This window comes from Lepidochelys kempii, chromosome 19 (genome assembly GCF_965140265.1).
Source record: "Lepidochelys kempii isolate rLepKem1 chromosome 19, rLepKem1.hap2, whole genome shotgun sequence".
NCBI classification, from domain to species: Eukaryota; Metazoa; Chordata; order Testudines; family Cheloniidae; genus Lepidochelys; species Lepidochelys kempii.
Genome location: NC_133274.1, coordinates 13,156,224 through 13,181,215, shown reverse-complemented (window position 1 = coordinate 13,181,215; position 24,992 = coordinate 13,156,224). Strand labels below are relative to the sequence as shown.

At 48.4% G+C, this 24,992-nt stretch overlaps 1 protein-coding gene across 16 annotated transcripts in view; it reads right to left on the bottom strand.

Moving 5' to 3' along the window:
* Positions 1–24,992, bottom strand: part of PTPRU (protein tyrosine phosphatase receptor type U) — a 320,906-nt gene that overhangs the window by 121,403 nt on the left and 174,511 nt on the right. For all 16 annotated transcript variants that reach the window (XM_073317468.1, XM_073317470.1, XM_073317476.1 and 13 more), the window contains exon 8: positions 18,942–19,250. In XM_073317468.1, coding sequence (XP_073173569.1) covers positions 18,942–19,250 — 309 coding nt within the window. The remainder of the gene's footprint in view (positions 1–18,941; positions 19,251–24,992) is intronic.

Sequence of the window (24,992 nt, the reverse complement as noted above, 5' to 3'; positions counted from 1 at the left end):
GTTCATTCACACACACTACAAGACAAAAAGACACCTGCCCAAAGGCTGCACATGGCCCAAGAGTAATTAACATCAATATCCATGCAGGACCATGATGGACCATTTCCATCAGGAGGAGGAACTGATGTTACGAGTCAGGGATTTCTTTAGTACCATCTAGTTTATTCACAAAGAATAAGCACCCAAGTCCTGTTTCCCTGAACATGGTGGGAACAAACAGTCATGGGCATTTCCATTGCTCACAATTTCCAACCCGGGCTTTCCAGCCAGTCCTTTGTCTTTGCTCCCTCTCTGGGCCAGGCTCATGTCTGCCCAGGTGCCTCTCACTGGCTGCTGGCTTTCTTTCTCTAACACACATACAGAGCTTGCAAATCAATCCCCTAGTCCCTGTATTTGCAACTGGTCTCAGGGAAACCCCACAGACCATACAGCTTAACTCTGCTCAGGCTCTGCCATGTGCCCTAGTGCCTTGGGCAATAGCTTGTATTGTCTTCAGTTCTCTCTCCCCATTTAGCCTGAATAAAGGGTGCTTAGCACACCCACCACCTGTGATTTTCTGTCCATCACCTTCCAGAAAAACAATAACCATCATAAAAACAGCCAGGGGACAGCAGCCACCCCACAACAACAAAAGCAGAGCAAAGACCATCCTCCCCGTCCCCCTCTGCTCCCACTGACCTCAATGGCAGGGGAGTTAGCCCACCCCCAAGGCCACATCTACACTACAAACGTAAGGCTTGTCTACATAACAAAACTAAGTTGACTTAAGTTAAGTTGACGTACAGCCGCCGCAGTAATTAAAGCAGTGGTTCATGTCTACACTTGCTCCTTCTGTCAGCGGTGTGTGTCCTCACCGGGGTGCTTCCACCAACTGAAGTGGGGACACTGACAGCTGGAGCCCCTTGTGGGGCTCACAGGTGGCCCCCCACTTCCCTTGGCACTGACAGCCACCCTAGGTAATGTAAATAATGCAGGGTCTACCCAGACACTGCAATGCCCTAACTACACTGACCTCAGGCCTGTGCCTTTCGTGGAGGTGGTGTTATTATGTCAGTGTAGCAGGGGACTTACTTTCGTGGAAGCAGCATTCTAGTGTAGACGCTGACATAATTAGGCATGTAAGCCACTTTGCGTCCACCTAACTCTGCAGCGTAGACCAGGCCTCAGGCTGATACAGCCACCGCAGTTAGTAATCGCTTGTGAGCGTGTATACTTGGCTCCATGCATTGGCACTGTGTGTACTCACCAGGAGTGCTTATGTCAATGCACAGTGCAGGGCACCATGGGTAGGTATCCCAGTGTGCAACCTGCCACCGTCCAGCACACTGTCTGTTGGAAAGTTTTGGCAATGCATGGTGGAGCAGAAACGAATCATGCTAGGATGACTGGGAGCAAAGGGGTGAACTTCCCAGTATGCAACTGTCTCCATTTCATAGCATCATCTATAGTCCATAATTTTCATGTCTTTTTTCAAAACCTCACAAACCTCCGTGGCCCTCCTCGCTGTTCATCATCTCTGATAGATGCATGGAGCCTGCATTGCTCTATACTCCTGTCGTGAGCGTTGCAAGCACAGGACACATGATCCTGAAGTATTTGAAGAGATGCAAGAAGAACCAAATGAGTGGGGAACAGGACAATTCCTTGGAGGACGGATTGCTGTGGGATATAGTGAGAACCAATTCAAGGTTGTTGGTGGCGTTCATGGCGCAGCTGCAAATGTGGAACACCACTTCTGGGCCCAAGAAATAAGCGCTGACTGCTGGGATCACATCGTAATGCAGGCTTAGGATGATGAGCAGTGGGTGCAGAACTTTTGGATATGCAAGGCCACGTTCCTGGATCTGTGTGACGAGCTCGCCCCAGCCCTCCAGTGCAGACACACCAGAATGAGAGCTGCACTGATAGTGGAGAAGCGAGTGGCTATCGTGCTGTGGAAACTTGCAATGTCAGATTGCTACTGGTCAGCAGGAAATCATTTTGGAGTTGGGAAAATCCACTGTGGGAGCCATTGTCATGCAAGAGCGCAGGGCGATTAACTGTCTCCTGCTGCGCCGGACTGTCTCTCTTGGCCATGTACAGGACGTTGAGGATGGATCTGCAGCAGAGGGGTTCCCAAACTGCAGTGAAGCAACAGATGCACATCCCTACTTTGGCACAAGACCACCTTGCCACAGAGTATACCAACAGAAAAGACTACTTTTCTATGGCTATGCAAGTATTGCTAGATCCAGGGATGCTTCACCAACATCAGTATTGGCTGCTCAGGGAAGGTGCATGATGCTCACACCTTTAAGAACACAAGACTGTTCAGCAACCTACAAGCAAAGATTTTATTCCCTGACCATGGGATTACCACTGGCGATGTTGAAATGCCACTAGTGGTCCTGGGCGACCCAGTTTATCCCTTTTCCCCCTGACTCATGAAGTCGTACACCGGCCACCTTGACAGCATCAAGGAAAGATTCAACTGCTGGCTCAGCAGGTGCAGAATGACAGTTGAATGTGCTTTTGGTGGATTGAAGGGACGCTGGTGCTGTTTACTTGCAGGACTGGATCTCAATGAGAAAAATATCTCTGTGTCCTGCATAATATCTGTGGAGCAAAGGGGGCAATGTTGCCGTTGGGGTGGAGGGCAGAGCTGGAGCAGCTGTCTGCTGAGTTTGAACAGCCAGACAGCAGGACTATCAGAAGAGCTCAATGCAGAGCTATACGGCTCAGGGAGGCTTTGAAAGAGCGCTTTAACACTAAGCCACAGTAAGGCATTGTGGTGGATTGTGCTCTACCTGGGCCAGCTGTTTCAGGGCCTGTTAGGAATTTTGTGGTGCTTGCTGCACATCTAAGGATATAACACTGTTAATGGACCCCTTGATTTTGTAGTGCTTGTTATACATTTATGATGATTACACTGTTTGTCACTGATCCTATGAGTTGTGTCATGCTGTACAGTAACAAGTGAGTGGGTGCTTTCAGAACAGGTAGGCCCTCTGTTGTGAACTAATAAAGTTGAATTATTTTCCAAATAACAGAATTTTATTCAGTAACAAAATCTGTGAAAAGAAAAATCTGTGCAATTTAAAAGCAAATACTTTAAAAACTTAATAAATTAATAGAACAGAACATATGATGGGGAAAGAACATTCATGTCCATTTTACCTAAACATACAGCAGCCGTGGCTCTCACAGGTCAATGTATGTGAAGCTGTGGTTGTCCTTAATTTCAGGCGAGGATTTCAGAGTAACTCCATGACCGTTTCACTGAGATCTCTCAGGAGGATTCAAGGGACATCCCTGTGCACAAAAACAAATTGCTCGGCATAACCCCCTTCCACCCACCTAAATTAATGAAAAGTCGATAGCTGTATCCTGCTAACTTGGGGGCACCATCAGTACATCACTGTAATGGGAAATACATTTACACGCTTACCCGAGCTTCCTTCCCCTGCACTGGGCTCGCACATGATCAACTGCTGGGACTGACCGGAAAACAGATCCTGGCACATGGCATAGCTGGTCCCACCCCGTCGCATGTCCTCCTTCCTCCTCCTCTTCTTCCTCCACTACCTCCTCGCTGTTCACGCTGGAGGCCTGGGACTCAGGCTCCTCGGCAGTATCTCTAGTGTGGGTCGCGGTGGGGTCTCCCAAAGTACGGCACACAGTTCATTGTTAAAGTGGCAGGTCTGCAGCTCGACACCAGATCAACTGTTGGCCTCACTGGCCTTCTACTGCACCCGCCGCAGTTCCTTTGCTTTCACGTGGCGTTGCTGCTGGTCCCTGTCATAGCCCTTCTCCTCCATCCCCAGTGCAATCTGCTTGTAGATGTCCACATTTCTATGGCTGGTCCACAGCTGGGTCTGCACAGCCTCTTCTGTGCTGACCACGCTGGCTACACTCTCCAGTTTGGGGCCCCACACTACAAGAAGGATGTGGAAAAATTGGAAAACATCCAGCGGAGGGCAACAAAAATGATTAGGGGTCTGGAACACATGACTTATGAGGAGAGACTGAGGGAACTGGGATTGTTTAGTCTGCGAAAGAGAAGAATGAGGGGGGGGGTTGATAGCTGCTTTCAACTACCTGAAAGGGGGTTCCAAAAAGGATGGATCTAGACTGTTCTCAGTGGTACCAGATGACAGAACAAGGAGTAATGGTCTCAAGTTGCAGTGGGGGAGGTTTAGGTTGGATATTAGGAAAAACCTTTTCACTAGGAGGGTGGTGAAGCACTGGAATGCGTTACCTAGGGAGGTGGTGGAATCTCCTTCCTTTGTGGTTTTTAAGGTCAGTCTTGACAAAGCCCTGGCTGGGATGATTTAGTTGGGGATTGGTCCTGGTTTGAGCAGGGGGTTGGACTAGATGACCTCCTGAGGTCCCTTCCAACCCTGATATTCTATTATTCTCCCCACAGGCCCAGGAGAGCCGACATCTCCTGTCTACTCTAGGCCAGAGCGCGTCTGGAGAGTGTAGCCAGCGTGGTCAGCTGGGCAGTTGCACACAACAATGGGGAGCTGCTAGGTGTGCTTGCTGGACAGTCAGGAAAAGGCATTTCAAAAATTCACACGGCTTTAAAGGGAGTGGGGGAGATCTGGGCTGCTGGGCAGTGAAGTTCACAGTTGTGACCACAGCAGTCAGTGTCAGGCCTTGTGGGACAGCTGCTGGAGGACTGTTAGGGTCAACATAGCTAACGCATCGTCTACACTCACCTTGCATTGCCCTCAGTACATCGACCATGGCTCAACATCACTTGGGACGGTGGTGTTGCTATGTTGGTGTAACAACGCACTTACAGCAGTGGGAGGCAAATTTTAGTGTAGACACATGCACACTAGGTCAACGCAAGGCAGCTTATGTTGACCTAACTTTGTAGTGCACACCAGCCCTAAAATTTAGGTCCATTTAGCTACGACACTCTGGGGTGTGAAAAATGTACATCCTTGGGAGACGTATATAAACCAACCTATGCCCCAATACAGACACTCAGAGGTCGACAGACGAATCAGTTGTCCGCTGGGTTTCAACACAAGGACTCTAGATCTAAAAATCATAAATCTATACTTGGCTGAGCTAAAGGGAGAGCTCCACGAGGTGAAAGGAAGTAGCAAACTCATGAAATTCTAGGCATACACTAGCCACTCGAGATGGACAAAGAGCCACACTATGTTACTATGGGTTACATTTGTATTCTTCACTCTCCCAAGCCTGGAGATTATGCTGTGCACTGCTCCACCCAGTATGATAAAAGCCTTGCATGAGATCTGATCTGCAAACATTTTGGCAGTTTCTGCATGGCACTACCATTCCCTCTAATTAGCAATAAGAATAATCACAACCACAAACGGCAACAAGTGAAGACACTAAGATCGATAGTCACTCATTTAGCATGGATTTCTTTTTTCTCTCCCCAACCCAAAGTGCTTATTAAGGAGGACAGAACAGGTAATTGCTTTGCAGAGATCACAATTCATGAGTAGTATCATCTGCTGCAGGCGTTAATGCTTGAAAAATGCACCCTCTGATTTGAGACAGAGGGAGCAATTATAAACACTTACCAAAAAAAAATTACACATCGCAACAGGGACGGATCTGCCGAAAGAACAACGTGGATGGAAGTCCAAAAACATTATTAACGACCATTAGCTGGGCCGTCCTGAAATTGCCTGTTTGAAAATAGGCTTTTTGGTTGTGTGCGCCATTAAGGCCATGGCTAGCTGTTTTGTTGAGCTCTGTGGTTTGGGTTCACAGGGGCTTGAGCCATATAAACTTCTTGCCCTGGGTTTCCACTTTGAGTTCAAACTACCAGGAAGAGAAAGACCTCAGTTAAAAGCCCTGAGCATCTCCTAGTTCTGCACTGAATGGGCATTTTCACAGTTTCAATGCAAAGCTGTCGCTCTACCAAGACTCCCTGGAAACTCAACTCAGAACACTTTGCAAGCCTTGGCCAGAGATTCGGTTTCCTAACAAAACCTGGTGAGTTTCTTGTGCTTTTGGATATAGCTGCAGATAATTTGTTTCAATGCATTTGCTCCTCTTCTGTCTGGGAGTGGATCAGGATTCCCTCAACTCTATCCATGACTTGCTATTACTCTCCAACTGGTTCTCATCCGTAGCTGTTTCATAGCTGTCTGTTTGTGTGGGTACTCGATAATCAAGATGTGTTGGCTTATTCCCATTGGATATGGAGGTCACATGGAAGTGATTCTGTTGCCTGATTGGAGAAAGCGGACTCAGAGTCGGGATCAGAGTATAAATACCAGGCCCTGATTCAGAACGGAACTTGAACATGTGCCTAACTTTAAGCTCCTGAGTAACTGCACTGAAAGTCAATAGGACACTTGGGTGTTTAAAAGGTAGGCACATGCTTATTACACGCTGAATCTTCCGACCACAGTCAAAATTACTTTTTCACGAACATTGAACATGTCCATGAACATCTTGGCCAGTGAATGCGTTTGATGGGATACGCTCCCCTGGCTGCAGGTGAAGGGAATTCAGTTCTTCCTTCGAACAAATGTCCACAGACAGTTTTCTTGCAGCGTTTTTGCTCAGACCTCATTCCACAGCCATGGGAAAGGGATCGCCTTACCCCGTGTTCCCGCCGTGCAAATACACTATTTCCACTTGATTGACAAGTTAATTGAATCAGCAGCCCCATGTCGTACACATGTACACAAGACACTTATTAAGTTCATGGAGCATTAGGGAAACCTTTGGGGCAGAGAGAGATTTTTTTTTTATCTTGGAAACAAATGCACAGAATTCATCTGCAAATTGAAACCATGCTCAGCACTATGCAAATGCTCCATTTAATTACAAGTGTTTGGAATGCATCTTACGTTTCACCGCAAAGGATACAGGAGCACAGTCTTCCAGGGCACATTCCCCTGCTGCTGCGAGACATAACCTTCTGTGGCAACCTGGAACTGCGGAATACATTACTCTCCCATAGCACCTCTCATCTGAAGATCTCAATGGGCTTCAGTTGCCAATTAAGTCTCACAACACCCCCTAGGGGCTGTTCTGATACCGCAGACAGGAATGCAGAATATATGCAGACGCACATTATTTATTCTTTGTATTGTGGCAGATAGATAGGGGAGTGCGTATGGGGGCAGACAGATAATTCTAATTGCTACAAATAACACTCCAATTAACACACAGTTCTGGGGGTTATAATCAATTATAGCAATTATTATTATCAGTTATAATCAATAATAGCAATAATCACACACACAGGCAGATCACAAGTACACACAAAAAAACCCCAATCAAATAATGCATACCTTTCACAACGCTATAAGGAACATTCTTTCACCATCCTATTGAATGCTGGATCATCCAGGAGAGATCTATATAATTAAATATGCTTCTATGGACAACAAGAACATCCAGGATTGAAGTAGTTAATGCCAACAAAACATTGTAGAAGGGATGCATAAATTCATCCTTCAATGGATCACCAATTGTTAGCTCATAGGGACTTCCATGGGAGGCAAATTATCCCACATCTTACTACTGCACTTTCCTCTGAGACATCTGGTGCTGGCCACTGTCAGAGACGCTACTGGGCTGGATGGACCACGGCTCTGTTAGGATATAGATATTCAGGCCTGTCTGTAAAGGCCTATACTCTAAGAATTTAGGTGTATTCTTATCACTTGGCTAGTGATAGAGGTATAAAAGAAAGAATCAAAATCACTGTCTGCTGGTGTAAGGGCCTTCTCTTACTGTGACAGTCTGAGGCCCTGTTCTTAGGCTAAGGCCTTTGGCTAAGCAGCAGAGGCAGCCATAAGCTGGGAAGCGACCGGTCACATCCTCACATTCCAAACTAGTCACACTGAAATAAGGTGCTATTCGGCTGTTAGGAATGCAGTCCTGTCCTGATGGTTCCTATCACCTCCAGAGAAAGGGAAGTGCCTAGAAAATGTAAAAGGAAACTTAGTTTGATAGCATCCTGTCTGGCAAGAACTCACTTATCAATAGCTGGGATGTGAAATCCTCACTTCTGTATTGTCTTGTCATTATAGTTCCCACTTTGCTGTTGTTTGTCTGTATAATCTCTGTCTGGTTCTGTGATTGTTCCTGTCTGCTGTATAATTAATTTTGCTGGGTGTAAACTAATTAAGGTGGTGGGATATAATTGGTTACATAATCATGTTACAATATGTTAGGACTGGTTTCAGAGTAACAGCCGTGTTAGTCTGTATTCGCAAAAAGAAAAGGAGGACTTGTGGCACCTTAGAGACTAACCAATTTATTAGAGCATAAGCTTTCGTGAGCTACAGCTCACTTCTTCAGTGAGAATTTGGTTAGTTAAATTTCAGGAAAATGATTGGTTAAGGTATAGCTAAGCAGAACTCAAGTTTTACTATATAATCTGTAGTCAATGAGGAAGTGACTGGGTGTGGGTGTGGGTGGGTGTGGGTGTGGGTGGGCATGGGCATGTGGGTAAGGGAGATGGGAACAGGGAATGGGGGTAAGAAAATTGGAATCATGTTTTGCTAAAGGGGGAAATGGGAACAGGGAATGGGAGTAAGGAAGTTGGAATCATGTTTGGCTAAGGGTAGGAATGGGAACAGGGACACAGGTGTAAGGCTCTGTGGTGTCAGAGCTGGGAAGGAGGATACTAAGGAAGGAAACTGGAATAATGCTTGCTGGAAGTTCACCCCAATAAACATCGAATTGTTTGCACCTTTGGACTTCGGGTATTGTTGCTCTCTGTTCATGCGAGAAGCACCAGGGAAGTAAGTAGGTGAAGGAATAAGCCCCCTAACAGGCTCTGACCCAACCTGGCAGTTCCTATGTTCTGTAAGGCAGCAGGTTTTCCTGAGCTCCATTCTGAATGCTCCCTCTCCTAGCGCAAGCGGTGCAGAGACAACAGGCATGTGTAACAGCTCGCTCCCTGGTGACTCGCTGATACTCAAGTTTGGGTTTTATTTTCAGCAATAAGGGTTTTTTAAATGTAGGGGATTCTTTCAAACATAGGTAAAAAAAATAGGAAAAATTCAGGGAGCAATACAAGTGGAACAAGTTTCACACGGTCTGCGGCACAATGTCTGAGATACAAAATAAAAGCAGTATAAATCACATGGGCTGGGATTTCCTACCGTCTTACAGGGACTCTCCCGGTGAGCTCATCTGTGGTCGCTCCCCCATCATCCATCTCTTCTGGCCCAAATCCACCGCCCTGTCTCAGCCTTCCCACAAGCCTACATTGTCAAAACCGCCTCTGCCTCCATGGGTGCTCGTCCCCAAATCTGCCTCCTCCGCATGGTCCTCTGGGCCCAGGTTTCCTCTCACTGTAATGGGTACTCCTTTCCTCAGCTCCCTGGGACGCACACCTTGGATGGCTTAGAGGAATCAGAGCCGGCACCAGGCAGCCACATCATCCGTCAAGAGGTTGCTGTGAGAAGCCTCGTTTCTGGAGTCAGTTGAGAGGGACCCTTTTCTTTATTATTTCTTTACAATCTTGCTGCCAATGGTGAAATGCCAACAGCGCTGGCTCACACATCCACACCCAACTCCATTAGTGCAACTCACCCCAGACTGGCAGTACCCGCTGACACATCATTCCCAGCTCCTTGCAGCTCGGGTAATGTCCCTCCATCTCATCCTGCCATCCCAGTCTGGAGCCTGCTCACACAGCTTTGCTGATGCCCCTCCAGCTACTCCAGTCCAGAGCCCGCATGCACACACACTACCTCTGCCGAGGCCCTTCCGTCCTGACCTGTAACCCCGTCAGCTGTTCCGATCCGGGGTTTATATTTGCACAGGCACTACTGAATCAGTGCAGTGGTTTTCCAAGGCAGATAAATCAAACATCCGCTAGAACTATGTAAACTAGTCAGCGGAGGGGGAAAAGGCTCATTTCACATCTGAATTGGAACTCAAGTCTCAAGAGGCAAGAGGCATTCGGTCCAACTTGGCTGCTCTGCTGAGCAGCGCTGACCTCGGAATGTGCAACGATTACTGCAGCTGCTATCCATGTAAACATTGGAACACAGCAGCTTAAGTGAACTCTGGTGATTTCCTGAGTAACAGGCGCTGAGCTTCCGTGCGTAGAGACTGCTGGAAGTGTGCGTGTGTAGCCGGGGAAGGTCACCAGGAATTTTATTCTTCCATCGATTGTATCTTTAAGAGGCTTTCACTCCACGGTAATGGAGGAGGAGTTATGCTTTTGTTGTGCTAAAACTGGATCCTTTCAAGAGCCTTTTTTCCACCCTCCGTAAACACTTTAAATAAAGCAACATACACACACACACGCCTGCCTGTTCTGAAGAACAAAATGATTTGCTCTCCTAAGTGGTGTATCGCTAATTACTCAACTATTTTACGCATCTAGAGAAGAAAATGCTCCAAGTGCTTTGATTTGTGATAGCTCGAGGGATGTGGGGGTGCATGTGTGTTCGTGAGTGCATGTGCACACGTGTGTGTGAGCATGTGGGGGATGTGAATACACTTATATGTGAATGTGGGTGGTGTGCAGTCACATATGTGCATGCATGTGTGGATGTGTGTACATGTAGCGTGTGTGTGCATATAGATGTTTGCACACGTGTGTGTGGTTGTATGGGGGTGTATGCATGTGTAAATATGTGAAGGGAATAAATTAGGAAGTGGTGGGTGGCTTGAACCACCTGTTTCTCATTTAAAAAACTTTGCAAAGTTTGCCGCAACTTGCAGCCAGTTTCAGGCTGAAATAGGCGGCAGCAGGGGAGGGCAAGTGTCAGAGGTCTCGTGTGTGCATTAGAAAGGGACCGCTTTGTTAGCTCCCAGGAGGCATCTTGAAAGGGAATCTTTCCTTTCCCTTTGATGGGCTGGACCATTACAGCTCCAGGTGCCTTATCTGCTAACCCAGAGCACAGGCAGGAATACAAGCCACAGAGAGAGATGGCCAAATACAGTTCCAGTGAGATAACTGACTCAAAGCTGCCCCCTCAATCTGTGCCATTTCAGAGGCAGGGGGGACCTTTTACTTTTGCTTTGTAGCTGAGAAAGGAGCCTGACCCAACACCCCAGGTGCAAACAGTCCCAAATTCAGACCTGAATCCAAACTACCCAGCTGAGTCCTCCCACATGGGCTGTCAGCGGGGTCTGAGCTGGGGACCTTCAGCACTGACGCACAGACCACGTGGGGTAGCTCCGTTAGCTAGCAACATTAGTAGACTGTTATCTTCTACCAGGCCAGTCAATAGGGGAGGCAACAAATACTTTGCCTGTGCATTACTCTCCCTCTGTAAAGATCCCAGTGCCAGCCATTACCACAGATTACCACTGCAATGTGGCTACCTCTGGCATAGAAGGCAAAAACCAAGTGAAACACCGTACAATGCACACGAGGGGGAGGAGGGGAAAGGTTGACCAAGGATGACAGAACACAGCAGCTACTGTTACTAAAATGCCTTGGGATGTTTACTGTCATTGCAGAGCAGATGGGACCCCGTTTTTGTTTTGTTTTTTAAGGTCTCATCTGAAAGACCCACGTATGGTGAACTACGCAGCACTCTGCTGATCTCCCTAGGAGGACTTGTTCACTCTTCCAGAAGCCCAGTTCTCCCTCCTACTGGACGGGACCCACTCCCTTTGGAAGGGATAGTAAATACTGATGTTCCATGGAATGAAAACAGGGGGATCCTGGATTCCAGTGCATCTAGATGGGCCAAACTCAATGCCCAGCCAATGTCCACACTCCAAACACAATTGTGTTGTTGCAACCAGGTCACAACACTCTGAATGGGTCACAAGATACACAGCTGACCTGTGTTCATAGAGGAGCTTATCCAAGCCAACACCATGTGTGCACCTCCACCCATCCTATGCTGTATAACCATGATTGTACCAGTGCCTTCTGGGGAAATCTGAACAGCCATCCCACAGTGCCTCAGGAGCAAGGGATTCCAGACATCTTTCGGACCACTATGGTAAGAGGAGGCAACTGTTCTTTATACAGAATGACTCAAGCAGAGGAGCGACCCTCCTTCCTCCTTCCCAACGGCGTTTCCACCTCAACAAAAAAATCCTCTCTTTGTTCTTTTCCACGCCATACCTGGCAATTTCTTTTCCAGTGACTCATCAGGGAACATCTAGCCTTCCGCGGCGATACACAACAGGGATATGCAAATAAAGTTTGCTTCATGTCAAAAAAGCCAAAATAAAACTCAATTGAGGGTCCTATTATTCACAAACCTTCACCACCATCGTTAATTACATGGGTGCTTGCTTGTTACAGATTTCCAGCCCATTTTTTAAGAAGAACCCTGGGTTGCTCTCAGACTTGGAGGGTGGGACAGATATGGAGGGAGAGAAATTAGATCAACTCTTTCCAGTTACAGTTTTTAAAACGTTTACAACATGGTGCTTGCTTGGAAAAGCAACTCCGTGAAATGCATCCTGGGGCTCCATGACTATGGTATCTCAGTCTTTCCACATCAGGTGTGCCCAGTTTACATGACTATTACTATTATTACTTATTATTACTTGTATTATGGTACTGACTAGAAACCCTAATAAACTCCATTGTGCTACGCGCCATACAGACACTTAGGGTACGTCTACACTGCAAAAAAGGATGTGTTCTTAACGAGGGTTAGCGAACCTCAGTCAAAGTAGCAGTGAAGACATGGCTTTTAACTCAAGTTAGTGGCTCAAGTTCTATTTCAGGCTCCCCTATAGGCTTTAACTCCAGCTGTTAACCCAAGTCAAAAGCCGAGTTGCCATGTCTGAACTGCTCTTTTAATATGGGTTAGATCATCTGAATCAGGAAGACGTGTTTTTGCAGTGTAGACATATCCAGAGTACAAGACAATCCCTGACCCAAAGCGCTTGCAGTCTAAAGAGACAAGAGGAAACAGAAGCACAGAGAGATGATGTGATTTGCCCAAGCTCACAGGGGCAGGCCTGTGGCAGAGGTAAGAATACAGCCCCAATCCGGTGCCCTACCACGGGATCATGCTGCCTCTCTACGAGCTAAGCCAGGTTCTTTCTTCTCCTGCAGCATCACTAGCAAGAGCACTTCTGCTGGGCCACATTCTCCTCTCAGTGACTCCCGCGTAACTCAGCTGAAAAAAATTCCCTCAGCAGGAAGGAAGCTGGCCCATCGTCTTCAGTGTGACTCTGCAATTGGAACGTACTTAACAAGGTACGTCTGACAACAATGCATTCACTAGAACAGAATCCAGCTCGCTCACCCAGGCCTGGGCTGGCTCTGCAGGGCTCCCAGGAATAAAAAGCAGCAGAGACTTATCTTAGCCACTAACGTCCGCAGATCTAACTTCGGATACACGCAGCGGACAGATTTGCTGACTAAGAAGGGGCTGTTTTTACACAGGCACTTTCCAAATCTTTTTCTGCTAATATTTTAACATGAAAAAGCATAACAAAGCCACCAAAAATCTGAATGTGTTTCTACTAGATATTAGTTTCAAACACGGGAACGGAGTTTCATGCACAATCATTAGCTAATTTAGATAAATCAGACAGATATGTAACTGAGACAAATACACATGTTCAATTTACAATAGATCCACGCTCATACAGAGATTTATTGATCTCTTGAAAGGGAGAGACTGTACACTGTATCAAGTTTCACTCAAGAGGGAAGAAAAAAAAGTCTGGTTAATCCATGTCTGGTGAAAAGCAGCTGGAGTGATTACAGTACAGCAAGGAAACAGCTGGAGCTACCGTATTACAGCACAATAAGAAAACAGCTGGAGCAATCACAGCATGGCAAAAACAGCTGGGAGCAATTACAGTTAAAAAATAAACAGCTGGGAGTGCTGAGGTGGGCACAGAATCATCAGGCAGGTTCAGAGCAGGGTTTAGGGAAGGCGGCTGTAGGGTTGGGTGCAGGAAGAACAGCTATTCTTGTGGTCATGGTACTGCAGGACTCAAAAGATCTGGGTTCCAGATCTTTGCCACAGAAGCTTTGTGCAAGTCATTGAATCTCTCTGCACTTTAGCACTGCCCCAGTACAGTGGGAATGATAATACTTCCTTTGTCGACTTAGATTGGAAGCTCTTTGGGGTGGAGCCTGTCTTTCACTAGATGAATAGACAGCCCTTAGCACCAGTCTGAGTCGGGGGCCCTACAGTGCAACCATTGTATAAATAATGACAACCACGACCTCTGGTGAGCCCCAAAGCTGAGAGGATCGCTCATTATTGCCGATGTTCTGGGGATATAGCGAGACAGGCACGGGGCAAAGAGAACAGACGTCTCCATCATTCAAAGGATGATCTCCAGCACTCAGCCTCTTCTTGGACAGCAACTAGACAGGATGTCCTGTTTCTGTGGAGCTTGAATCTGTGATGCTGAGGTTTTATTTGGCTGGGTCACGATGGATCATTGTCTTTTAATGACTCTTTCTCCCAGCCCTAACGGAGTAGGCTAAAAAGAAGGGCAGCTTCCCAGCTGCTTCGCTCACTACCAGTGCTTAAACATTTGTGCATGTCAGAAGACGGCCCATGGACTGACCTTAAGCCCCTGCCTACAGTCTAACCTGAAACTTCGCATTAGAGCTGGTCAGGAAAAGATTTTTTCCCCTATGGAAAATAATAATATTTCATTTACCTCCAAAATTTCCTCTGAAAAGTTTTGTGTTTCTTGTTGCAAACCAAAGACAATTCAGCTTTCAGCCATCAAAACCAGAACATTTTCTATGTTGGCGGGTTGGCCGCTGATGAAAATAGTAATACTTTTGTTTAAAAATAAATTAAAAAATCCCACAACAATTGTTTTTGACAAAACCTTGTTTTTCAACAAAAACGCTGGTCACTGAGAAGAACTTTGCCATCTCTATGCACTATAGCCTGGGGCTAGAACGACTCCGGGCCCTACAGACAGTGGGGAGTGGATTAGGAGCGGAGTTTGAAAATGCCCAGGAAGAAGCCAAGTGTTGCCACAGCCTCTGCCATTTTGTTTTCCTTGCTAAGCTTCCTAAACAGGCCGATCAGATAAACCTTCCATGGAGTCAAAGCCAACGCACCAGGCTTCCACAGTATGCAAATTAAACCCACTAATACTGTCCTTAGTAATTACAGATTCTTCCAGGTCAATTGCTAATACTTGAGGCTAAAACATATTGCAGAGATTAATTATCTTGTAACCTGCAGTTGTAAACTCTTCTGCTAAGGCTATAGTTTGGAAGAGAGGCACAGGCAATTCGTTCCCTTGTGACTACATCGGTACCTATCCTGTTCTTGCTTAGGTTAGGTTAGCTCTCCCGCTGTTCCTTCGACTGCAGAGAGGTTACGCACCCCCAGGATGTTCTGACCTGAACCAAATCTGGAGCATCACAGGGTAGGATGCCAGTGAGGGACAGGGGGCTGTTGATGCTCTCCGGCCAGCATGTTTTACGTCTTACACATTCTGTTCTTGCTTAGGCAACTTAATTGTAAGTGATGGGTGAACCTCAAAAGACCCAGGTTCAGAGGCACACCCAAAAGCTTGTAATGGCTGGAAGAGCCTTCTCCTGCCCCTCTGTGCAGCCCAGACGCTCCACTTCATCCAGGGCCTTTCTCTGCAGGAGTCACTCCTGAATGTCCTGCTGCTTAAGCCCCCATCCCTTGCAGTCCTTGCACAGCTCCCAGCAGGATCTGCAAAGCTGTTATACACCAGTGCAAATGATGTATCCTCTCTGCCCGGAGGATGATGTCCCCAGCCCATGTGCGCCTGCTCCATTACTGCTAAACACATAGAAGGTGAGGATGGTCATGTTGGAGACATGGGTATGTGTGACACATGGATTTAAGCATGAGCCTTACTGCTAATAACGTTCTCCCCTTTGAGTCCTTGCTCCTGCGGCTCCGCTCATATAGCCAGGATCTAGCTAGCATCCAGCACCTTTAACTAGGGGGCTGCCTGGTAGCACCCTCAGCCACGCCACTTGGATCTGCCCGGCGCCCCCTGCCCCACTCCACTCTTTACGCCTTGTCTTCCTCGGCCCAACACTCTACCCCTGCACAGCACCTGATCATGCCCTCGTGCAACCAAAGCCACCGTTCCTGCACGCCCAGCAGGTGGCAGGTTCCCGGGGCGTGCAGCCCTTTCCGCTGTCCGAGTCACTCCAGCACGTGTGGGGGCTGAAAACTGGGTAGCGAGAAGGGAGTTGGTATATTAGAAGCATAATGAGTCATTAGTGGAAGTTACCTTCCCTGAGCTCCCATGGGACACAGTACATCTCCTATGGCTGGCTCCTGAAATACTGTACCAGTTCCACTTCATTAGAACACTGTTCTGTCTTGTATTTCATGTCACGTTATCTGGATCTTCAGAGCTCGAAATTAACTTTATAGGGCGAGACCACTCAGCTAATCCCTGCCTGGCACAGCATGAGAGAGAAGGGAAATGTATGCTGAATGTCAAGCAAACGCTTCCTGCTCGATTAGGCTGCAGTGCTGAGAAGTGGCAGGAACCGAGTCTCTTGGGACACTGAAAACTCAACAGAGCAAAGCACTGGAGAATATAGGAAAGGGGCCAAAGCTGAAATACCAGCCCCATTAAATGGCAAAATTCCCTCTGACTTCAATGCTGCAGTAGTCAGGATGGTCCTGGGATGGTCTAGATCCTAGGAACTCATCCTGAGCATTGGGCCACCCTACTTTTCCCATATTACTAAGTGGGAGGGAAGTTCCAGCCAGCTGCTGGGTATATGGGAGTAGGGAGAGGCCACAAGTGGGAATGATTGAGAATCACTGCTCTGGATGACCTACCGGGAATAGGTTTTTTCCATCTCTAATTTCTAGTGGCTGCTAAGAGCCAGCCATCTAGCAAGCACTAGCATGGGAATGGGGACTTCTCCGAGGGCACAGAAACAATTATTTAACATGCGTAGGGCAGGCCAGCCCAGTGGATCAGCATCAGGGGGACGAGCTAGATCCCAGCACAGGGCAATCGGGTTCCAGTGCTGATGGCAGGGCCTCTTGTCCCAAGGGCTCCGACCACAGCAGGAGGCTTTGGCTTTTCAGGCCTCAACACGCTTTAAGACAAGAGTCACCTGCCCACCCGGGGATACCTGCCCTAGCCAGAACTCTCAGCTCCCTGGATGAGGGGGAAGGGGAAGAGGCTGCCTAACCTGGTGCAGAGCTGGGGTAAATGTACGACAGCTCGGGTGGGCATGACGGGGGCCCTGATGGCTCAGACCCAGCGTCTGCAGTAACACTGCAGACATCGTGTATGGACCCAGAGCAGTGGCGACACACAGACTCCAAGCAAGGGGAGGGAGATGAGCAAGACCTGCCCAGGTATGCCACCTGCTAGACCAGCACTGGCTCCCTTTCAGAAGATGCAGCCCACAGCAGTGGTGAGCCTCAGGGTCATGTCTGTCTTGGGCCAGGGCTAGGAATGACATGAGAGAATTTGTGCACAGATGGTTTGGGGAAACACTTTCCACAAGGAGCCAGGGCCTGCTGTGCTCTCATCCACACAAACGGGTCATCCGATGAAGAGCAAGGAGCTCATTCACCTGCTACGAAACCGCACGTCCGTGCTCTTGTGCCGGGTGCAAACACCGGTCAGCGAAACAAAGCCTATAACTGAGGCAGGCTGACCTCTGACTCTTTCTTGCTGTTTATAATTACCTCACAGAGGCTTAATTAATTAGTGTTTGTGAGCCTCGGGTTAAAGGGGCTGCCTAAATGTAAGGTACTAATTATTTTAATTATTATGATTGCTATGAGGCTTCGATTCCCGAACAAGAAGAACGAAGACCAAGGATGTTTGGTGCTGAGGACAATCTGGTTGACAAAGGAGAAATGCGACAAAACTAGAAATTCTGATGGAGAATTGAAAAACGCTGCCTGGTTGTCTTGGTCCTGCCAGTCCTAAGGCCATAGACAAAGTTGTTACGCAAAGTGCGGGTGGAAACTACCACTTGGCACAAGTCAGGGTAAGTGCAAGATGTAGCTCTCTGCTCTGAAAGGCAGGCAGACACCCGCCGCCTGAGAGCCAGCTCCGTCGCCTGAAAGAACACGCAGCAAAAAGGGCCGTGACATGGGTAGAGGATGGGCTTGTGTCGGGCTAAGCACCATCCTGCTCCCAGGAGTGAGGCACCTAACTAGGCAATACCCTCTTCAAGCTCACTCCCGCTACTGGGCAGAATAACTTGGTGCTCACTCAGCAGTGTTCTTAGGAGTGCAGGATTGGGCCCCATCACATGCCCTGTCCTACACAGGATGTTTTACCTACCGTAGGGCCACCACCTTCCCTTGGAAGGAGAACTAGAGCCCTTCCACTGAAAAGACACAAATCAGAACAGCCAGGGCATTGGGCGCCGCCCAGCCTGGAGCGACCCAATCTGGCGCTCAGTCCAGACAGGGACAGATTGCACAGGGAGAGGTGATGGATGAGGGACGAATGTAGGGTAGGAAGGAGAGAGGCCTAGTGGTCTGCTCGAGCCAGTGGTTCTTGGTGTGAGTGAGTCCTGCCAACCAGTTTGAGCTGGCTAGCATATCAATGGTATATTAATAACAAGTATTCTCCACACCACTCGCCTATTAGAATGCATTAAGACAAACAGCACTAAGCACACATATTACAGCAGTCACATAGCTTAATTTGGCATATACGTTTACTATAATCCCGTTCTCTTGTGCTAGCTGTCCCAGAACACCTTGCATTAGCTGAAGTAAGCTTTGGCTTAAGTAGACAGGAAAGCGTCAGGATCAGGACACATGATTGTTTTACCATAGTGAGAGGAAGGGAGTTATTCTCACAGCACAGCAGTGGACCATCCCCAAGGAAAAGGACAAGGTGCACACATGCACACATCATAGAGCACGTCCCCTGGACTGCCCCCATCACCATATTCCCCATCTGCAAGGATCCCTCGGTGGCCTCTCTGGGTGCTCCCCTGCCCTGCCCCAAGCTGCGGCTTACCTGGTGCAGAGGCAGAAGGAGAGGCTGCCCTGCCACGGGCGTCCCAGTGCACAGGGGCCGCAGCTGGCACTTACCATCCTCATCCGTCTGGAATATCATCTCCTTCCCTTCCTTGCGCCCCTCGGGGTTGGAGAGGGTGAGCTTCACGTGGACATTCTTGTAGGGCAGCAGGTTCTTGATGGTGTAGTGGTGGACGTTGTGCTCCATCTTCGTGCACTCCCGGAAGGTCTGGTTGTGGCTGGTGCCCACGAAGTAGCGGTAGCAGAGTGAGACCATGTAGGTATGGCAGCGCGTCAGGTTGTAGCCCAGCGGCTCCCACTGCAGTGTCAGCTGCCTGGACTGGATCTCAGAGAAGGCCAGGCCCTTGGGGGCCCTCATGGGCTCTGGCAGGGAGGGGGAGAGAGAGAGAGAGGCGTGACACAAGGAAAACCATCCACCAGGAAGGGTAATGGGGCTAAATCTGGGGCAGGACCCAAAGGAAATTAATTTGGTGAACCTCAGCTTTGATCCTAGTGAAAGCAGGTCTACGGTGCAGCCTAATTGCTCAGGAAGACCCAAATCTAGCAAAGCAGAGGGCTCTGCAGGACCACCATGGAGCCTGGATTCTCATTTACACTAAGGCCCCTTTACACCGCTCTGAGCAGCATAAAGGAGACAAAGTAAGTGTAAATGTAACTTACACCCAATTTAAGGTCTGGGTGGTGATTATAAAGGCAGGAGGTTTAGTGCAGAAGGGGGCTGCGGGGAGCGAGGCTGCAGTCACTCTGGGATTACAGAGGAAGAATGACAGCAAGGCCTGGGCTCCTCACCTGAATAGGGGAGGCTGGCAAGCAGCCAGGAGTGGCACAGAACAGCACTGGTGGGAGATCCTGGCAAACCGGCAGGGACTGGACCTCTATGGAGCAAGCTCTGAGAGGCATTTAAGTGAGAGGGACATAAGATCAACCCCACAGAGGGTGGAATGAGGTTGTTCTTTATACCTGTATGCTGGGATTTTGTCAGGGGAGGGCCCTGAGAGTCCCAGCCCCGAAACAAGGGAGAACCTAGAGAGGCTGCGGTGGAGAAGGCCTGGAAAGGCTGGATAGGAAGAAAGCCCAGGGAAACAGCAGCAAGGAGTGGGACTGAGCAGACCTGAGACTCATCTAGCCATGCAGAGGGGCCTTAAAGTGAGTGTATAGAGCAGCCCAAATGAGACCTGAGCAGACCTGAGACTCATCTAGCCATGCAGAGGGGCCTTAAAGTGAGTGTATAGAGCAGCCCAAATGAGACTCAGGTCTCCAGTTCCATCACTGAAGAGTGGAGACAGAAGGAAAAGTACAACACAGACTTAACTACAGAGCTGCCCCTGATGCCTCCATAATATATCTTCAATGCCACATCTAGGACAAGGACATTGCCTTTGAGGGGTTATTTCTGCAGCAGCTGCCGCATCTTCCCTAACCCATGAGTTTGCATCAAGAGAATGGCACTGCCCTGCTTCTGAAAGATGTTTGCTCTTGATGTCAGTTACCCTCATTAACAAGGCTGGCTCCCAAGCCAGGCTGAACTCCCAGCCCGGGCAGTGCATTCATCCTATCAAAGCTCTGACACCAAGGTCATCCTAAGGACCTGACCGATTTAAAGGAAGGGTCACCACCACTCTGTGAAGGAACAGGAGAAATTATAACCAGCCCCCCCAGAAGAGCTGCAGGTGAAACAAGCAGAAACCTTTCATCAGGACACTGATATCTGAGTCATCATATCACACTATGCTGCCACGCTGCAAGGGAACAGGATGACAAATCATTGTCCTGTCTCCCAGCAAAATGACAGCGGATTTGCGAGGCTTCGTTCATTTATAAGGTGCTTCAAGAGGCTAGCAAAATGCCAAGTATTGCTATTCAATTGCCATTCACCTCCCAAATAGAGCTCCTTGCCCACCCTCAGGGGATTTGCATCCAGTGCCTGAAGTGCTCCTTTCTCCTGCTGCAGGAGTATATCCTTTGCCCATTGCAACACAGCTAGGAGTCACCAGATGGCACAAATACAGATACTAGCGCTATCTAACTGAATGCAGATCTCGGAGGAATGCTTGCTGTCAGTCATGGTGCAGTTCTTTTAAAAGCTATGGGTATCACCAGTAAACTTTGCTCTTTCTGCCTTCATTTCTCTCTGGCTGAAACATTCCTATATGCAGAGCACAAAAAGAGGAAGTTACTGATCATATTGCAGCTGGAGGGTCTTTGAGACATGTGGTCCCGATCTGTATTCCACTGTGGGTATGCATGTGTTCCATGCACCCGGAGTCAGAGAATTCTTGCAAGCAATGTCCACTGGTCTGCACATGCACCACTGCCATGTTTCTAACCGAGGGAATAAAGGAGGAGCAGATCGACTGCCTCTCCAGTTCCTTCTCTACTGCAAATCCTAAAGATCCAAAGCAGAGGAGAAGGAGAGTGAATAATAGAATACAGACAGGGCCAAACACCTCAAAGAACCTCCACTAACTATAAAGTAAGTAACTTTCTCTTCTTCTTGGAGTGCAGGTCCCTGTGTGTATTCCACTGCAGGTGACTGACAAGTCGGTCACTAGAAGGAGGCAGGTGCAAGGTTGTAGGCAGCCAAGCCGTTTGGAGGACTGCTTTCCTAAAGGATGCATCAAAGGAGGAGTTCTGCACTAGAGCACGACGTCTCATAAGCCTGTGGAGGGAAGTCCACATAGCTGTTCTGCAAACGTTAGGGAAAGGCACTTTCTCAAGCGATGCCAATGAAGTTGCTTGTGCTCTTGTAGAATGAGCTCCTTATGCTGTGATGGGGAGGAAGATGGCGACAACTGGTAGAGCAGGATACAGTCTGAGATCCATTTAGAGATTCTCTGGGAGGATCTAGCTTGATCTCGGACTCATTCTTCTATAACAAGAAACAGTCTTGGTGAATTTTTCTGATTGGCCGTGGCCTTTGCACGTAGGCGTTGCACGTCAAACAAATGCAGTCTTCTCTCCTCCTCAGATGCATGCCGTTTCAGGAAAAACACAGGCAAGTGGATTGACTGGTTTATGTGCAATTCCAAAACGACTTTGGGGGTGAATTTCAGATGAAGTCATAAAGAGACCTGAGTGTATGGCAGAGCCACGACTAGAACTCCGAGCTCCCCCACCCTTCTGGCTGAGGTGATGGCTACAGAGAATGCAACTTTGAGATACCCAACACATAGCTAATGGCTCGAAAGGAGGCTTAGAGAGTGCTGAAAGGACAAGGTTGAAGTCCCAGTGATGAATATTTCCTTACTGGTGGGAAGGTTTTGATTAGGCCCTTCAAGAATCTGTTAGTCAACAGGTGAGTGAAAATTGAACAACCATCTGATGGTGGATGGCACACGCTGATTGCTGCCAGGCGAACTCATATGGAACTGAGGCAAAACCCAGCCATTCTGAGAGAACGAAACATGTTGTTCAGAAACATGCCTGAAAGCCAGGCATGATAGGTGGAGTTGGACAAATGTGGTAACATAAGTGCATGAAGCCCCATGCCCCAGGAGAGAGAAAAACAAGTTCTGACAGGAGCTTGAGGGTGGCACATAACCTGGTCTAACAGGATGTCATGGTGTGAAACCTGTCCCTTGGTAGACAAGCTCTCACTGTGACTGAATCTAGGTTTGCCCCTATGAAGTCTATGGTCTGCATCGGAATGAGGATAGACGTTTCCAGGTTCACACGGACTCCTAGATAGTAAAGTAGCTGAAGCATTAAATGAAGTCAACTCATAGGCTTCTTGATGTGTCCTGGCAATGAGAAGCCAGTCATCAAAATAGGGGAAGTAAGCGCCCTTCATATCAAGAGATGGAAACCAAATGTCCTTTGGGATGGGATGGGATGGGACCACTGATGCCAGAGTGACCACGTGACATTTTAGCTTGAGAATAAAGCAGTTGAGATTGCAGAGATTGAGGACAGGTTTCCAACCTCTAAGTGAGTAAAATCCTTTCCCCTGGTGTTGTAGAGGTACCCACTCTATTGCCCCTGGCTGGAGCAGGGATTCCACTTCCTGCTGGAGAATCCCCTTGTGAGAATGGTCCCTGAAAAGGAACAAGGATGAGGCTTTGGGAGGAGGTAGGGAAGTAAACTCAACCTCATAGTTGGATTGGATAATATCTAATACCCACTTGTCCACTCCAGTTGTGGAAATATAGTGCTAAACGATCCCTGAAGGACATGAGGGCATCGGGTAGTGGTGGCATCACTAACTGTGTGCAGCTCTTGAACTCCTGTCAAAGATATCCCTTAGCTGGGGGATGGGCTGAGATGGTGCTGTAGATATATATGGAGGGAAACAAAACTTCTCTACCATTTGTCTTTTGCAAGGAGGGTCATAAGAACGCTGGCAATAAAACCGTTGAGTCGCAGGTCTCGGTAAGTAAGTCTGTCTGGGATATTTCCAATTTGGGGCAGGTGTATATATTCCCAGGGTGTGGAGGGTGGCCCTGGAGTCCTTTATAGTATGTGAGGACTCATCTGTTGTCTCACTGAAAAGGTGGGCCTCATCAAAGGGCAAGTCCTCCACGGTGTTCTGGACCTCCCTGGGAAATCCCAAAGTGTGGAGCCATGACTCAGGCACCTCACAATGGCCACCTTTGACCTAGATGTGGTGTCTGCTACATCGACCACTGACTGAAGTGTGGTTCTAGCCACCAGCTTACCCATGCTGAAAGTAAGCTCCATCTTGTTGTGGTGCATTGTCTTCCAAGTCTGTGAATTTGCAATAGTTCAGACTGTCGTAGTTAGCCAACAGCACTTGATAGTTCGCTATATGAAACGGAAGGCTCGTAGATGTGAAGACCTTTCTTCCCAACAAGCTTAGCTTCCTTGCCAGAAGGAGTGGATTTGGGATGTTGCCGTCCAGATCTCTCCATGGCAAGCTGGACAACCAGAGAGTATGGTGCAGGGTAGGAAAAGAGAAATTTCACTCCCTTGGCTGGAACAAAATAGCATTTCTCTGCCCTCTTGGGGTTAGGGGGACATATGGCTGAAGTATGCCAGACTGCTCAAGCAGATTCCAGGGTAGCTTCATTAACTGGAAGTGCTATTTGACTGGACCTGATGGTTTGCAAGATATCCAGGAGTTTGCACTGAGAGTCCTGGACCTCCTCTAGGGAGATCTGGAGTTCCTTCTGCCACCCCGCACAATAAATCTTGAAATTGTTTATAGTTGTCCAGAGGGGATGGACACGTTGCAGTGACTGCTTCACCAGGAGATGAAGACGACAATCTTGTCGGTACCAGTGGAACCGGTTTGTCCCGCTTTGTGGGGTCAAGAGAAAGTGCTGGCTGTTTCTTCAGAGGGGAATGGTGGAGTGACTCCCTAGCAGAATGCATAGGCTCTGCATATCTGGTGTACGGGTCCCATGTTCCCCAGGATGGACAATAAGCTGGGTCAGGAAGGAGTTACAGCACTGGGTACCACCTGTCCCGAGGTAAATGTCAAGGTGGAGGTTAGTGCCAGGAGTGTCTGGATCTCCTGTGTGGACTAGCATTTCTTGGAGGAGGGGTGATTGCTCCTCTGGTGGCTCAGATTCTCCTGAGGAAGAGAAAAAGGGGTCGGGGTCCAGCAGTGGTTCTGACGGTTCCGATGGAGGAATGGCGCAAGCTGGTAGATGGAAGAGGGGACAGGCTTCTGTCACAGGTAACACCCCTGGTTGAGTCAAAATCTCTCTAGTAACAGAGGCCCCAGTAATGGGGGAAACTGAGTCTCGGGAAGAGCAAAAATGTCTCCCTGGAGTGCAAGGGGTCCGATCCACTCTTGCTGGTGGGGTTGGAGGCGTAGGCTGTGTGTGGCTGGTGTGTGAGACAGTGACAGTACCGCCAGTGGCTGAAGCTCTGATTGTTGGAACCGACGGACCCACCTTTTTGGCCAGGATGGTGTTGGTGGAATTGGTGTTGCTGGTACAGAGTCTGGTACCAACAAAGCACTGGCATTAAAGGCTTCAGAGTCATGGCCCTGGGACTAAGGACCCACCAAGTCCTCAGCAGTTAAATGAGCAGATTTGCTCCATTTAGGCAGAGGTGTGTTAGATGTCTTCGAAGCAGACTTAGAGGGAGACCTGCATGGATTCCCTCGCACCAGAGCCAGACCTCCTGGCGGGAAGCACA